Source organism: Crocuta crocuta, unplaced genomic scaffold (genome assembly GCF_008692635.1).
Source record: "Crocuta crocuta isolate KB4526 unplaced genomic scaffold, BGI_CrCroc_1.0 scaffold299, whole genome shotgun sequence".
NCBI lineage: Eukaryota > Metazoa > Chordata > Mammalia > Carnivora > Hyaenidae > Crocuta > Crocuta crocuta.
The window spans coordinates 9,994,808-10,011,751 of record NW_027532747.1 but is presented as its reverse complement, the minus strand read 5'-3'; the positions used below and the strand labels follow the sequence as shown (position 1 = coordinate 10,011,751).

General features: G+C 52.7%; 1 protein-coding gene across 1 annotated transcript in view; it reads right to left on the bottom strand.

Moving 5' to 3' along the window:
• Positions 1-751: 751 nt before the first annotated feature.
• Positions 752-16,944, bottom strand: part of FBLN5 (fibulin 5) — a 76,373-nt gene continuing 60,180 nt past the window's right edge. The window contains exons 7-10 of the mRNA XM_077780938.1: positions 13,963-14,085; positions 12,805-12,931; positions 9,837-10,032; positions 752-1,733 (exon numbers count right to left, since the gene is read on the bottom strand). Coding sequence (XP_077637064.1) covers positions 1,572-1,733; positions 9,837-10,032; positions 12,805-12,931; positions 13,963-14,085 — 608 coding nt within the window. The 3' untranslated portion in view covers positions 752-1,571. The remainder of the gene's footprint in view (positions 1,734-9,836; positions 10,033-12,804; positions 12,932-13,962; positions 14,086-16,944) is intronic.

The following is a 16,944-nucleotide window of genomic DNA, read 5'->3' as shown; positions in this document are numbered from 1 at the left end:
CTGAAAAGATGTTGAGGGCAAGGTGACCAAGGCTGGGCCACACTTGTCCCCCTCCCGTATAAGGTTTATAACAATGCACTCTGACCTCCGGCTATTTAGTGGAGTTTTTTAAATGCCTGGGGGCACCTAGGTGGCTCACTCAGTTAAGCGCCTGGCTCTTGATTTTGGCTCAGGTCAGGTCATGATCTCACAGTTTTGGAGTTCAAGCTCCAAGTTGGGCTCTGCGCTGACAGTAAGGAGCTTGCTTGGGATTCTCTCTCCCTCTCTCTCGGTCCTTCTCCGTGCTCTCTCTCTCAAAATAAATAAATAAACATTTAAAAAAAAGTCAATGCCTACCAAAGACCAACGAAACCAGAATTTCTGGGCACAAAGCCCAAGAAATCAGGTTTTTCTCTTAAAAGCTCCCTGAGTTATCCTACTACGCGGTCAGGGTTGAGGGCCACTGATTTAAAGTAAAGTGAATGCATCTGGGCTCTGGAAGGTACCTGGAAATAATCTACATGACAGAGGGAACAGTTAAACAACAACTGTTCTCGAATGAACAAAACAGGATTCAGGCTGAAGCCTCCTCCTACCTTCCCCACCTCCGTTTCTCTGCCCCTCACTCACCATCAGGTGCCTGAGTGATAAAGGACCATCGGGCTCTCCAGGGAGTTTTCACACCAGTGCACAATAAACAGGTTCAAAGCTGAAGCAGAGCCAGCCCCAAACACTGAGTCATCTACGATGTCAAAATGAACCAAACACAAGATCTCTTCAAATATTTAATCAGTTTAGAGACCTCCTGCCTTTCAACCCAGTTGGGTAAACATTCTAAAGAAAGCATGAGTAAGGGGTCCTCGAAGAAAACACCAGGGTAGAATGGAGAGGAGACTGGGTTTGGGAAGTCAGAACATAACAGGTGTCTGAAGGCCTTTGTAAGGAACTCTACCACTTATCTTTTTTTTTAAAATTACTCAAAATGCACAAGGAAGGATTAGAGAGTGATACAAATGTAAGGGCAACTAAACCTTCTTTCGTGGCTGAAAATACCACGCATGGTTTTGAAATAGACTCTGTGAAAACCCTTAGATCCTGCTGTGGTTTCTTTCCGCAGCCTTCTCCGGCACGCAAGCAGCAGCTAGCTACCCCCAGCGTCCCTGTGAGCAATCCAGGCCTCGGCAAAGAAGCAATCAGCGACAATCAGCGACAGACAGAAAGAAGGCGTGGAAGAGGTGACGGGAAGCCGTTCACAGTCTTTGAACGTGGACTCAGCCCCCAGCGAAGCTAATCTATTTCCTTTGAAAACTATGAAAATAAACTGATAGGCCTTGAAAAATCACCGTCGATCTCAGGTCAGGGTGCCGATAATACTTTTCGATAACTGCGTCGTAAGAACTGGGAGAAGCATGTCCTTCAGAGCGACGGGTCTACTGGGGGACACGCAGGGCCAGGACATTCGGGGCCGACTCCTCGGGAGACGGTCAGCAAGAAGAGCGTAACGTCTGTCCCACGACCCTCTCCCTCTCGTTTCCTCTCTTCTCCTGTCCCTGGGTGCTGCTGAGAGGGTGTCAGAGACCCCAGCCCGGGGCTCAGAACGGGTACTGGGAGACATATATCCGCAGTCGGATCACGGAGCTGCCTCTGAAGTTGATGACGGTGTTGACAGTGATCATTTCCAAGTCCAGCTGAATGTCCCGGGGCCCTTTGATGGGGCGTGTCATCACCAGGGTGGCACTGATGGGACCTGTTTGCTGTGGACAGAACCGAGGACACTGGTTAGAGAAAGCCTGGCCAGCGTAACAGGGCAGGTGAGCCGGACGCCGGAAGCCGTCGAGTGACAGCAGAGAAGGTTGAGGACGGCTGAGGGTCGGTCGGGAGGTGGGGCGTCTTGCACGACCACCGGAGCAGGGGGCCGGCCGGGTGGTCCGGCGGCAGCCCGGCTCTGCAGCCTCCGCCGGCACCCCTCCCGCCCGCAGAGCGGTGTAGTCCAACTGGCATCGGCTTGATAGCACGCTTGTCCCTTGCCTTTACCCACGTCCCACCCGGCGTTTTCCTGTTGACCCTTAAGGTCCCACCTGAAATGTCACTTCCCGAGAGGAGCCTTCTCTGCTTCCCCCAACCTGATTCAGGTCACCTGGTGCCCCTCTGCCACTGCACTGACTCTGCCTAGGATGGAAAGTACCCGTCGCCCTCCACACTGCTGTCCCCACCAGACTGCGAGTTCTGTAAGAGCAAGGACGGGGGTCGGGTTTTTCACCGCTGAATCCCTCCCTGGGGCCTGGCACACAGTCAGCGCTCAGGAAATAGATCTGGAATGACAGAATGAAGGTCTGATGAACCATCTGCACCCCCTAGGGCTGTCACTTCACTTCTCTGGGTCTCATCTCTACAATGAAGGTCTGTAAGGGCGCCTGGGGGGCTCAGTCAGTTAAGCGTCCGACTGCGGCTCAGGTCATGACCCCACAGTCCGTGGGTTCCAGCCCTGTGTCGGGCTCTGTGCTGACAGAGCCTGCTTTGGATTCTCTCTCTCTCTCTGCCCCTCCCCTGCTTGAACTCTGTCTCTCTCTCTCTCAAAAATAAAGAAACATTAAAAAAAATTGAAATGAGGGTTTGTATCAGATCAGTAGTTCTCCAGTAAACAGCTTCCAATGCAGCTCGGTCACTTTTTCTTAAACTAACAATTCCANTCTCTCTCAAAAATAAAGAAACATTAAAAAAAATTGAAATGAGGGTTTGTATCAGTAGTTCTCCAGTAAACAGCTTCCAATGCACCTCGGTCACTTTTTCTTAAACTAACAATTCCAGGGACCCATTCCAAGATTTTCTGCTCGAGTGGATGTTTGCATGATGCCTGGGGAAAGTATCATCTGTTTACAGGCCTCAGGTGGTTCCCAGGTACAGCGCAGCTCCCAAAGGTCGCTCTAGTCTCCTCCAGCTTCAGCACTCTGTGACCCCATTGCTGGAGTTCTGATGATTCCCTCCACTGACTGTCTCTCTAAAACTTCTGAGCAGCTAGGGAGGGAGGACTGACATCCCCTGAGCCTCTTCCATGTGTGAGGCACTGTTTCCAGCAATGCACTTATTTAATCCTTATAAAAGCCCCGAAAGGTTCTGTTACTCCAAGTGTGGTCCCTGGACCAGTACCGCAGGCCTCACCAGGGAGCAGGTTAGAAATGCAGGATCGGGGCGCCTGCGTGGCGTAGTCGGTTAAGCGTCCGACTTTCGCTTAGGTCATGATCTCACGGTTTGTGGGTTCGAGCCCCGCGTCGGGCTCTGTGCTGACTGCCAGCTCAGAGCCTGGAGGCTGTTTCAGTCTGTGACTCCCTCTCTCTCTCCCTGACCCCCCCCTGCTCACGCTGTCTCTCTCTCTCTCTCTCTCTCCTAGAAATAAAAACATTAAAAAAAAAAAAGAAATGCAGGATCTCAGGCCCCACCTCTGGCTCACCAAGCCAGAATCTATAGGGTAACACAACCCCCGGGTGATTCACGGGGATATGAATGATTGAGAGGTGCTGATCTAAAAATGCAGGACCCAGTCTGGGGACCCTGGCTGTCCTACTGAAGGTATGTCTCATTATTTCCCCATTTTATAACTAAGCAAACCAAGGCCCGGAGAGGTTAAGTCATTACATAGGGTCACCTGACTAGGAAGGACAGGGCTGCTGCTTGATCCCAAATCCCAGGCCTTCTTCCCTGCACGACAGTTATGAGAAGAGACTGTTGTGTGTTGTATTTCTTCTCCCTAGAACCGTCTCTTAGGGGAGCTGCTCATGGGTCAGTGCCGTGGCCAGAGAGTGGGCTCCTGGAGAGGAAAGGGCGTGAGAGAGCAAGGAGATGCCGGACGGTCACTTCCTACACGCTGCAGAGCCCAGCGCTGCGCCCAGAAAGTGAAAGCAACAGGCTTGCTGAATCAAGACACTTGGCCTATTTAAAGTCACACCAGGTGTTTTATCTGTCTCCATAAAGGGAGGGATCCCCATAAAGATGCGACATCCCCAAGAGTATGACAAGGGCGGGGCAGGCAGGCAGGTGCCGGCCAGGTACTGGGACCTCCCCTGTCCACTGGGCTATCAATAATAGCCTGACAGCCATGCAATTTCCTCTTGGCATCCGCTCCCTCTGTTCCCGTCAGCATCAGCGCAAGGGGCACCTCCTTACACAGAGGCTCGCTCAGACTTCCTTGTCGACTCTTGCAAACCCTCAGCGTCGCTGGGCCAGCACTTGCAGAAGGGACAGCCTCACAGGGAAATGGCCCATGCATTTACATATACAAATATCTCACCAGCTTTCACTGTTTGCATGAACAAAGGCCAAGAGTTGGAGACCCTGAGCCGCCAGCAGGGGAGCCGTTGGGAGGGAGGCCTGCCAGAGACCAAGCCCGGGAGGCAAACGGAACTGGGAACTTCCGAGCCGGTCACTTGGGCTTTCCTGGTAGAGGTCTCCAGAGGATACCAGGGTCATTGCCTCTCCCACCGGGAAGGAGCCCCAGAGGCCAGCGAGTCCGCCCTCCACCGGGGCCAGACCCACAGCGGCCTGAGAAAGGCCTGCCCACAAGCACGTGGGAGACCAGTGAGGACACCTGCCTCCGCCGCGCATTAGGCTTCTAGGGCACAGTCAGGCCACCAATGGAATCGGCGTCCCCAGAGCCCATGGTCATTAGTAGCTTCGTGGCCATTGGTGCGACACGATGATGGAGGCGGTGGGTGTGAAAGCAGGCACTGGGCTATGTTGTACATCTCTTATTTAACCCTTGTTACCCTACGGTGGGAGGAGGCAAAGTACACGACATCAGCACACGGCGCTGGAGTGTCTGACCCCCCAAATCCTGTTCTGACCACGACATCCTACGATAAGGTCTCCGTACCTCTCAATTTCTCGACCATTCGGCCATTCGCTGCCCTTACTCCGCGGAAGGATTGCCACTTTGCATAGTAAATGTTCGCCTGGTTGTTGGTACCCCTCCCCCACGGGGGGGTGGGGGGGCTCCTCAAGGGCAGCGGCCACACCTGCTTGTTCCAGAACCCAAGGCCCCATACGTCCTAGTGCTGAATTTCTGCAGAGTGACGGGTGACGAAATGAGTAACGGCAGCAGGGTGCAACCTGCCCGCCGGGCGTGCGTCTTCTTGGCCTTGCTCTCCCTTGTGCGGGGTGGGGGCGGGGGAGGGGGGCGTCTTTTCGAGCCTGTGGGATGGCACTGTCTGACTCATAGCAAGGAAGTCAGCTGCCCTGGGCCCTGCCACCTGATCCACACGTGTGTCACGGAGTAAATACGCTCCTTCTTCTGGCCCTGATGGCGTCCCCGAGTCCCCTAGCCAAGGTCAGTCACCAGCCCAGGGCTCAGAGTGACACAGGCTGCCGAGTGGGTGTGTGAAAGGTGCACGTGGGTGTGCACGTGTGTACGTGCATGTGGCTGTGTGTGCACGGGGCTCTGTGTGGTTTGCACACTGTGTGCTTGTAGCACAATCAGTGACCCTCCGGGTGGGAGAGGCTGAATTTTGACTGTCAAGTCACACCTCCCACACGATGCTCCCATCCCTGGGGCAGCACTGCCACCAGCTCCGGCGCCCGGGAGCTCACAGCCTCCTGAAGACAGCGGCCGTGACGGCAGAAACAACGCTATCAGTCCAAATAAGCTTACCGAACACCTACTATCACTAGACGTTAAAGCAGACCTTTCCTGTTACCTCACTTTCTGCTAAACCCCAAAGCTAGAAGAGTAGGCAGAAGTACCCCACATCCCAAAGAGAATGGGAGTGTATGCATCGACTTCGATACCAGCTTGCCCGGGTTCGAATCCGGCCTGCCCTGCTGCTTCCTAGCTGTGAGACCGGGGGCAGGTGCCTCAGCCTTTCTGTGCCTCGGTGCTCAGGTCTATAAAACCAGTACGGTCACGCAGGCGCCAGGTCACAAGGTCATTGGCAGGATGAAGGGAGTGATATTTGGAAGCACCTGGCACAGTGCCTGGCGCCTGCAGAGCGCTGTATAGGACGCGCCGCCATCTGGGTGGCTCCGGTGGCTGCCACACAGGACCGCGGAGCGGCGGCCCCACCAGACAGGTTTCTCTCCCTTTCAACATCACGTGGCCTTAAACACACTTACCAGCCCCCGCCTCAAGCAAGAGGAAGGTTTTGAGAGAACTGTTCAGGGATGTGGGTCCTTTAAAAGTGAAGGGGCAAGGTGGGGGATGGGGGGACACCTGGGTGGCTCAGTGGTGAAGCGTCTGACTTCAGCTCAGGTCATGATCTCACAGTTCGAGTTCAAGCCCTGTGTCAGGCGCTGCCTGACAGCTCAGAGCCTGGAGCCTGCTTCGGATTCTGTGTCTCCCTCTCTCTCTCTGCCCCTCCCCTGCTCACGCTCTGTCTATCTCTCCCTCTATCAAAAATAAATAAACATTAAGAAAAAAAATGCAGAGAGCAATGGACAAGTCTAGAGATGTTAGCCCGGATACCTTGAATCAGGGTGGGCTGAGGAGCCGCTGGGGACCTGCCTATTGCAGCACCTGCTCTGTCGAGGCCACAGCGCACCCCCCCCAACTGCCCCCAGCCATGGAAAGTCTGTGTGAGACACGGCACCGGAAAGAGGGTGCAAAGGTTTGGGATGGCCAACGAGGGGCCTGCTTACAATCGCAACAACCCGGTACGACCGGGGTCCTGGAGAAGGAGCCCAAGACTGCATGGTCAGTGTGGGGACGGGAAGAGGAACCCGGCACAGAGGCCAACCCCCACCCCCCCGCCTACCCCCACCCCACTCCTCAGCAGAGGAACGGGAGAAACTGTAAACAGTGAATGGGAGACAGAAAGGGGGACCTTTACACCGAAACCAGCCCTGACTTGGTCGAAGAGAAGGAGACAATTCAATAGTAACTCAAAGTACCTGTCAGTCCTAGGGATTAACCCAGATATCAGCCAGGTGTGCACAGGTTGGAGCCAGCAAGGTGAGAAAAAGATTGCTGAATGTTTCACCTCTGCCAAATCCTACCTGTTTCATAAAAAACCATCATTCTGTGTTCCAGGCACTGGGCTAAGCAGATGATCTCATCTAATCCTCAAGTAAATACTACTATTATCCCCTCTTTACCGATGTGGAAACCGAGGTCCAGAGATGTTAGGTAATGGGCCCAAGTCACACAGTTGGGGACTTGTAGAACCCAAGCCACGTGGGCCAGCCTGACCCTGGATCCCACGTAGAACAACAATGTGCGGCCTCATGATGGCCCCCCATCTCATCAGGCTGGGTGCACGGAAGGCCCACCTTGTCCAGCGGATTCCTCCCTGCCTTCCTGACCCGTGCCCGTGGCTTCACAGGGCACCCATACAGAGACTGTTTTCTCTTCCCAGGTGCCGCCAGAGAGAGATGCCAGGGGCCACCTCCCCATCCCTAAGTCCCTTCAGCCTCAGAGTCCTGACAACCTCTTCTGAATATATACTGAAGAATTAGGGCCCTACTCAGTGTCCTGGGAGGGCACAAGCACACAGCTCGGCTTTGTGGGTTTCAAGGGTCCCCTAGGGGCTGTGACAATCTGAGCCTCCCTCCTGCCCATTTCACCTGTAGGAAAATCTTCCCTCACTGGGCACCTGTTACAAGCCAGTCTCGTGGGGAACATTTGGGTCTACAGGGATGTTAGCAGGTGGCGTGACATCTCACTCAGGCCACCTTCCGAGGATCTTCTTTTCTGCTTGGGAAAAAGGAAAAATGGGAGGCAGGTGGAATCAGTGATGGTCTTTTAAATCCCCAAATGGGGCATCTTTGTGTCCTATGATTGGAACCCGTTACGTTGGTACAAAAGACAGAGGCCAAACTGGAGAACCCCAGTGGGCTAGGCTTGTGCTCCGGAGGCCGTGAGGCCACAGCGGCTCGCAGATGTGGGTTTCGGCTGGACAGCGGAGGAAGGACAGACGTAAACACAGCCCTGTCATTCTCACCTGGCAGAAGTTCCCCTGCCTTCAACCCATTCCACCTTTCTCCAAAGCCTTTGACCCTGTTGCACTGGTCTACAGATGCTACCTCCACGGAGTTAACCCCCTCCACTGCTGGGGTCTTGCCAAAAACTGTTAGTGAGGATACAGGCGTGATACCAGCCCCTGAACGTTTTCTAAACTGTTCTCACCACTGCTTCTGAGACCTGCCTGTTTTTAGACAGTCTCAGCCCCAGAGTCAAGGACTAGAAGGTTCTGCCAGGACATAGGGAGAGGGAGGTGGAGACCTAAGATTACAGGGTCATTTCACGGGACCCGCGACAGGCTCCCTTCAAAGTGGGCAAACTTCCAGGGGCCCATAGCTCCCCAAGGTGCTCCTTGAGGACCACACGCTGCGTGTGTTAGAAATGCAGATTCCTGGGTCCAGTGGGCTGAAGAATGGCCCCCAAAGGGATCAGCCCTAATCCCTGGAACCTGTACTCATTACGTGGTAAGAAAAAGGGACTTTTGCTGGTGTGATTAGGGAAAGGACCCTGGATTAAGTGGGCAGGCCTTAAACCCCGTCACAGGTGACACAGAGAGAGAGACAGGGAGATGTAATACCCGCAGAACCGAAGGCTATGTGACCACCAGAGGTGGAGACTAAAGTGATGTGGCCACAAGTCAGGAAAGGCTGGCAGGTGCTGGGAGCTGGAGGCAGCGAGGAAAGGCTTCTCCCCTGGGGCTCTGGAGGGGCCAGGACTCTGTGACACCTTGGTTTCAGCCCAGTGAGCGTGATTACAGGCTTCTGGATCCCAGAACCGTGTGAAAATAAATTTCTGCTGTCTTAAGTCACCATGCTGGGGTAATTTGTCAGAGTAATCACAGGAAACTGATACACGAGGCCTCAGCCACGGTGTTCCCAGATAGATTCTCTGGAGAGGAAGCTCTGGGATCCACTTTTTGGACAAGTGCCCACATTCACACTGAAATGTGAAAATCACTGCTCTAAACTGGGGGTATCCAAGGAGGTATGTCTAGGGCTGCAGGAGATGAAGTTCAAGAACATAAGGGCGCGGGATTACGTGTGTATAGTTAACAAAGAAGCCTGGGTGGCTCAGGCAGGTAAGCATCTGACTCTTGACCGCGGCTCCGGTCATGACTTTGCGGTTCGTGAGAGTCTGAGCCCCACGTTGCGTTCTGTGCTGACAGCGTGGAGCCAGCTCGGGATTCTTTCTCTACCCCTCCCCCGCTCAAGCTTGTGCTCTCTCTCAAGATAAAGAAAAGAGCTTTAAAAAAGAAGAGGCGAAAACATTTTAGGATGCGTATTCTAAAATTTTCTCCTGATGTGGGTAAGTCATGCTATCCAAGCGAACTTTCTGCAGTGAAAGAAAGGTTCTATAGCTAACAGCAACTACTGGGCACTTGAAATGTGCCTTGGCCGCAGAAGAACCTCCTTTTTAATGTTATTTCATTTTAATTCATTTAAATGCCAAGAGCCATGGCTGAAAGACACGGGTGGGGTCCACTTCTGTGAGGCACCCTTTTGTATTTACATAACGGAAGTGCCAAGAGAGCAGGGAACTGGGGATGGTGTGCTCACTGCTATATTCTCAGTTTCTGCAAGTGCGAAGTAGGTAATATATATCTGTCCAATGAGTGGATGGATAACTGGATATGTGAGTACCTCCTCCAGGCAGCAAAGGGATGGAAGATTGCATCTTGGCCTAACTTCTCACCGCACGGACATGGATACTGAGGCTCACAGAGGAGAGGCAGCTTTCACAAAGCCGTCCAGAAAGTAACAGGAATCTGAACCTTGACGTCCTGGCTCCCACCCACTCCCCTCTTCCCTCCTCACACCTGCTCCTCCTGGCTGCTCTCCACCCTGTTTCTAGAAGCACGTGCCAGGTTAGACAAGACAAGCACTGTTAAAAGATGGTGACGACGCCCTCTTACCCGCATGTAGAATTCTCGGCCCTCGTTCCCAGACTTGATCTGGAAAATGTAGTAAGCCCCAGGGTAGCGGGTCGTGGCTTGCATCTGGAAGATGTCAGCAGGAACGGAGCGTCCAGACACCACATCCATGTCCCGGTACAAGATGGTAAAGGGCTGGTCTCTGCAGCCTGGATTCTCAGCAGGACACATACAGCGGCTGCAGGGAAGGGAAATCATTTGAGAACGCGATAAATCCTTTCCAGATGCTCGCTGTACCTACTTCCTCGCCAAAAAGATGGAAAAAGAGGCCACCCCATTTTTATCAGCTGAATGCTGTAAGTGTAGATCCTCTCTGCTCCTGGGTCTGGTCTAAAAACTCACCAGCGTGTACGCAAGCTCTGTTTCCTAGAGAACGACCTATTCTGACCAATCAGATCTTCTTACTACCAGAGTATAAACCTTAGACGTCTGCCTTTCAGAACACTGGCACATTCTCTAATGCACTTTACATGTCTCGTGTATTTATTTGGCAAAATGCGTCACTGGTCACGTAGCCTGTCGCTTCCCCAGACATACATAGTCGTGAAGAAATTTCNCGTCTGGGTAGACCATAACTTAATCTTTTCATTTGACAAACAAGAGCTTAGATCTCTCGATGTTTAAGACACAGCGTTAGACATTTGGGAACTGCAGTGATAATAAGATCCTGACCCCAAATAGTTCACCCTCTAGTAGGAGAAATAAATCATGGACACAAACAGCTCTTATCCGAAGTAGCTCATTTGAAAGAGTAGTAACAGCGTTGCCATAATATGAAATCGTTGACTCTCTTTACCAAGGAATGCCTGTCGCAGACACCCCTCGACGTCTCCCTGACCACCCCCATCTCTCACCTCATCTCTGAGACTTCCCCTCTAGGAGTCAGAAATGAGGAGGATGGGGCGATCTGTAGACATGTGCCTTGCTAGGCGGAACTGGGAGTCAGCCTTGTCTTGTTTCTGCTGTGCTCCCCAAACTTCTCTCTTCAAAACTTGTTGGTTGGTTCTATCTTCAAAATACAGTCCAAATCCAACCACGTTTCACCATCTCCTCTGTCACAGAACTGTCACTCGGGCCACCACCGTGTCTCTCCTGGACCTCTGTGATGGCCTCCTAATAGGTCCCTCCCCCTTCAGTCCATTACACAGCAGCCAGAGTGTACATCGTTGAACAAAGATCAGATTCTGTCTCCGTCAGAAGACACACCCCTCTGTGGCCACCCCTTGTAACTTGAGTAAAAACCAAACACCCACATTAACCTATAAGACTCACAGGGGTCTGGCCTCTGTCAATCCCCCTCAGACCACTGCCCACTTCACTCACTAGGCTGCAGCCATTGGAGCTCCTCTGCTCCCTGAAGATGTCAAGTTCACCACTGTCTGGTAGCCTTTGTGCATGCTGTTCCCTCTGCTCTTCCACTCTCTGCCAACATCGACTCATTTTCCCATTCCAGCCCAAATGTCGTTTCCTCAGAGAAGCGTTTGGACTCCCCAGTCAAGATCAGCTCCAGCCTAAATTTTCCTCTTATACATCCCCATTCCTCCTGCTCACAGCGCCCATCCCAATCTACGATTAAGAATTCATTTACGTGACAACCAGTTGAATGGTCTTTCTCCTCCACTAGCCTAAGAGCAAAAACACGATCGTGCTAGCAACCTGCATGCCACGTAACAGGCGCCCGACTGACATTTAATAAAGGGATGTATAAAACCCTTCTTAAAGTTTTGCTTTTTGAAGGCTGATTCAAATAGCCAAGTCAAAATGTCCCGGCTGCCCAAATGGCCCCTGCAAATGTCACGTGTCACACAGAAAAGAACTGCCTCCAAAATTAAGGAGCTTGGGGGAGGGCGTGATGGCCGGCAGCTGAGGAGGATCACAGACGGCTGGGGGAGGTGGCACTGGAGCTGAGATCTGAAAGATGGGGCGGATCTGTCCATGTGGCGGGGGAAGAAACGCCTTCCATATGGCAGAAAATGGGTGCGTCAAAGGCGGGAGGCTTGACATTCCAGGGCGTGGGTAAAGGTGAGGGTGAGTCCCGCTCAGGTTGGCAGGAGAACAGGACCCATGAACGAGGAAATGATCTGGAAGGGGGTGGCTGGAGTCAGACGAAATGGGTCCTGACGGCAGGCAGTTGACAGCGACATGCCAGGGACCTCACGGGCAACACAAGTTCAGTGCTGTCATTTGAAGCGGTCGACTCCCTGGCTACAGACAAGGGCGGCCTGGAGGATCCCAGAGAGAATCAGAGGGAACTGACACTCTGCTCTGCCACACAGGACCCTGACATTGGAACCGGACACCAAAGGGTTGCTAGAAGCACGGCTCTCAGCAACAAGCGGAACTGTCTGTAACGGACCCGCCTGGTCTTGCTTTGTCCTCATGGCCCAGTTTTTGTTCAGAGCAGGAGACACACTGGTAAGCCATTAACTGCTCTTAGATGCTGCATTTCTAGAAGTCATGGGAGGTGTGTCTGATTCATCCCTTTACCTCCAGTGCAAGGAGTGGGGGTTGCTCAGGGTTGTAACTGTGTGACTGAATGAGAGGAGGGCATGGGGCACCTGGGTGTTTCAGTCTGTTAACCGTCCGACTTCGGCTCAGATCATGATCTCATAGTTCATGAGTTTGAGCCCTGTGTCCGGCTCTGTGCTGACAGCTCAGAGCCTGGAGCCTGCTTTGGATTCTGCATCTCCCTCTCTCTGCCTCTCCTCTGCTCGTGCTCTGTCTGTCTGTCTCTCTCAAAAATAAATAAACATTAAAAAATTAAAAAGAAAAAAAGAAGAGAGGACAGAGAGTGTGTGTGTGTGTGTGTGTGTGTGTGTGTGTGTGTGTGTGTGTCCAGCAAGCAATAGGCTAAGTATCCTGGCTCCCTGGGAGAGGCACTCACACCCACCACACGGGCAGCCTCCTGAACTGGACCCCTCATCACATTCCCATTTCCCAAATGACTTACTTATCGCTGATCCGAAGATAAGGCTCCTCACAGCGGATGGGGTCAATGCACTTGAAGCCGCCTTGCAGATTGTAGCACGTCTGCTGCAGGTTACACGTGTGGTTTCTGTGCTCACACTCGTTGATGTCTGAAATGAAGGGTAGACAAAGGGCTGAAGCAGGACAGTGCTTCAAGGGGTGGGGCTCCTGGCCAGGTGCGGGGTTGGGGGGGCAGCCTGGCTCTTTACTATCGAACTGCACCGTCCACTGTGAGAGCCACTGGCCACGTGTGGTTACTGAGCGCTTGAAATGGGGCTAGTCCCAACTGAGATGTGCTGCAAATGGGAAATACACACAGATTTTGACAATGCCGCACAAAGAAGAATGTGATGCCTCTTCAATGGTTTTTAAGTTGAGTATATGATGAAATGGTAATGTTGGAGCTGTATTGCATTGAGTAAAATATATTCTTAAAATCAATTTTTCCTCTTTTTTATTCCCATATGGCTCCTATCTGTAGCTGACTTTATATTCCTATTGCCCAGCACTAGCTACGGAGGATTCTTGCCTCGCGTTCAAGTAAGGAAGATCCAAGGAGCTGAAATGAGTCAGTGGCTCAGCTACCAGCCTCTCCCTTGACCCCAGTGGGTGGACCATGAGACCGGGAATCAGCTCACGCGGCCAACCTGAAGTATAAGACCCACCCCCTTCACCGTCTGGGGGTTCTGACCCTTTGGGGGACAGATTTACAGCTGTCAGACGTGTAAAGTTTCCCTGCTATCCATTCTCTAGGAAATCGGCAGAGAAATGCAAACTAGCTGCCCTCCAGGGCCTGTTAGGGGGCCTGGACTGTGGTCCGTGAAGGAGGCCAGGCCACAAGGAGTCTTGGGGACGCAGAGATCTGCCTGGGGGGTCACGACTGGCTCTTAGAGGTGCCACCTACATCTGTGGAGTTCATTACAGAAGCGAGAGGAGCCGTGTCCTTTCTGAGGCCAAAGTATGTATGAGTCAGAGAACAGGAAGGCCACGCATCCTGGCCACAGCCTGCCACTCTGGGAGCCACCGGCACCCTCTCCTGCCCTCATCCTGGCCACCTTCCCCAGGTGAAGGCCTCCAGGTGACCCCGCGAGCCAGCCCCACCTCCCACCTCCCCCCGCCAAGCCCCTCTGGACAGCCTTACCCTGGCAGCTCCGGTTGTCATCCAGCAGAATGTAGCCAGGGGGACAGGAGCAGAAGTACGTGCCAGGCTGGTTCACGCACTCGTGCTGGCAGAGGAACTCAGAGAAGCTGCATTCGTCCATATCTGGGGGGCGAGAAGTCACACTGGCTGTTTATAATCGGACCCCCTCGGGGTGCTACCTTCGCGGTGATCTCCTCCAACTCCCACACACTCCTGCCACATATAACAGCTTTGTTGCTGCCAGGTTGCCATTTCACTTCTTGAACACTCAGGTGACGGGGAGCTCACTACCTACTGCGGAAGCCTGCCGACATCTGGACAGCGCTAGTTGTTAGAAAACTCTTTCCCACAGGGAGCTGAAATCTGTCTCCATCAAGCTCCCATCACTCCTACCTCCGGCTCCGCCACATTATCTACTCATTATTGACTCATTTTGTCCAATAGGTAAATGTAACTTTCACTTCTGGAGGTGGGATTCTTTTGCCCACTGGAGTTTTCTATGTGCAGAGCTCTTCCCAACCCCTCCCCCCAAAACCACATTCCTTGGCCCTAGTTTTCTGAAAGGGCAACCTTACCAGTGCTAATCGCCCTCTAACCACCCCGAGGTTGAGAAGCAATAGGATTTCTAAAATCACAACTAAAACATATCCAGAAGACCAGCAAAACTTCAATGTGTTCAAGAACCTCCTTGAAAGAGAAAACTCTGGAGTGGCCTGGGGTGGGCGAACGTATCACCCCCGGCGGACCCCCCTGCCACAGGAGGTGGCTGGCGCATGGGACCCCGGAGCTAGGCCACTCTCGGGCTGCAGAGAGGTGGGGACATGGAGGAAGAGCCATTGCACACGGAGGCCGGGGCAGCTGGTGCAGAGGAAGGCGTCTTAGAGGAGCCAGTTCTTCCTCACACACAGAGTTTGGCAACAGAGCCCCGCGTGAGCCTCATTCGATCAGCGCGCCAAAGAAAACATGTTTTTCTTTCATTTATTGTTTCCCGAAAACTTGCTTTCACTAGTTTCCCCATGTGACATGTCCTTGAATTGCTCTCTAACTCACAGACCGCTGGTGGCCAGAATCATCCAGGGAGGGCATCCGTGCAAATAAGGCGGCTTCTCCACCACTGGGTAATTCTGGTGTCAAGTGCCTAACGCCTCGCACACCACAGAAGGAGAAACTCCTTCAATCTGTCCCAGGGGTCTCCAGGCGGTGGGTGAGGAGCCTGCAGAACCGGGATGTTGATGTGGGAAGTTTAAAGCATGCTCATAAGGTACGATCTGCTTCTGTCGGCCCCCCTCCCACTCCCCTGGGGACCCTGAAGGGTCCGAGGTCTCGGGCCCCCCAGCCCATTACAACACAGAGTAGATTCTGTTCATACCTCTGGTAGAAACAGGAGTGAAGCGAAGCAGCTATCGAGTGCTCGCTATGTACCACATTCTGAGTTAAATGCTTCCTGTGTCTCACTTTTTTAAAGATTATTTTTAAGTAATCTCTACACCCAACGTGGGGCTTGAACTCAACAACCCAAAGATCAAGAGTCGCATGCTCCACCGACTGAGCCAGCCAGGCGCCTCATGCCTCATCTTATTTAATCCCCACCTCAGCCCTATGAAGGAAGTGCTATTACCAGCTACATTGTACAGAGGGAAAATGGAGGCTTACAGAGGTGAGGTAACTTGACTAACGAGTTAGGTAACAACTTACACAAAACGAGTAAGCAGTAAAGCTGGGATGTGAAGCCGGCCAGCCGGCCTCCAGCCCCTACGCTGGTCAACACCGCGCTGTAGTGTCTCAGCGTGATCGCTCAGGACTTGATCAAATCGGTGGATTAGAGGGGTCCTAAGGTTGGGGGCCTCCCCTGAGCAGGGCTGGTCCCGGGGCAGATGGAGAGGACAGCACCCATCTCCACGTCCTGTTGGCCAGGGAGGGTCCCTAACATGTCCACTCAGTTTACCTTGGGGTCTGCAGTCCCCAGACTTTACTAGGGCCGTGGCTCTAATCTCCACCAAAAACACTGAAATCCAAGCCTGGTTTCTGGCCAGGAGTACACTTGAGGCCATTTTCACTCATGTGAACACACCACGGCTTCCAGGATTAGCTCTTCACAGCAAGTCCCCGAGAGACAAGGGGGACACAGCCAGGAAGGCGCTGGTGCTGTACAGAGGGGCCACACGAGCTGTGACAGCACCAAGAGCAATAGTTCCTGGGGGACATGATTAGAAAGAAAGAAAGAAAGGGGGGAAGTAGGAAGGGACAGAAAACAAACGCCCTGTGTCACACTGCTATCCTGAGCCATTCTTAAAGCCTGCAGCAGCCACGGGTCACTCTAAGATCTAGGAAAGGGGGCATATCATGGTGAATGTGGAGGAGAAGATGGGCATTTTGGGTAAAGTGAGTCAACTGAAAATCCCTGCTAAACCACCAAGAATGTAAACCCTCTGAAAAGCCAGAAGTCTCTTACACAGACACTTAGAGAAAAGAAATTAACATGGACCCATGCTTAGGTACACCAGCTTTTTTTTTTTTTTTTTTAAGTTTTTGTATTTATTTTGACAGAGAGAGAGAGAAAGAGAATGAGAACCAGAGGGGGAGGGGCAGAGAGCGAGGAGGACAGAGGATGTGAAACGGACTCTATGCTGATTGCAGAGAGATTGACGTGGGGCTCGAACTCAAGAACCGTGAGATCATGACCTGAGCTGAAGTTGGGTGCTGAAACTGAGCTCCCCAGGTGCCCCAACACCAGCTGTTTTAATCTTTAGGACCACCCTAGTGACCTGGCCAAGGAAAGCACTAGAAGTAGAGCTAGAATTTGAACCCAGCTCCAACTGGCTCTGGTCGCTCTACTATACAACCTTCACAGGCGGTCAATACACACCTGTGGACGTGCAGGGACTTTTGCAGAAACAACTAATTCCATCTCATGATGCTAAACTTAGTCCCTTGGCCCCCGATTCCCCCAAGGAGTACCACAGGAGGAACTGAAATCTAGAA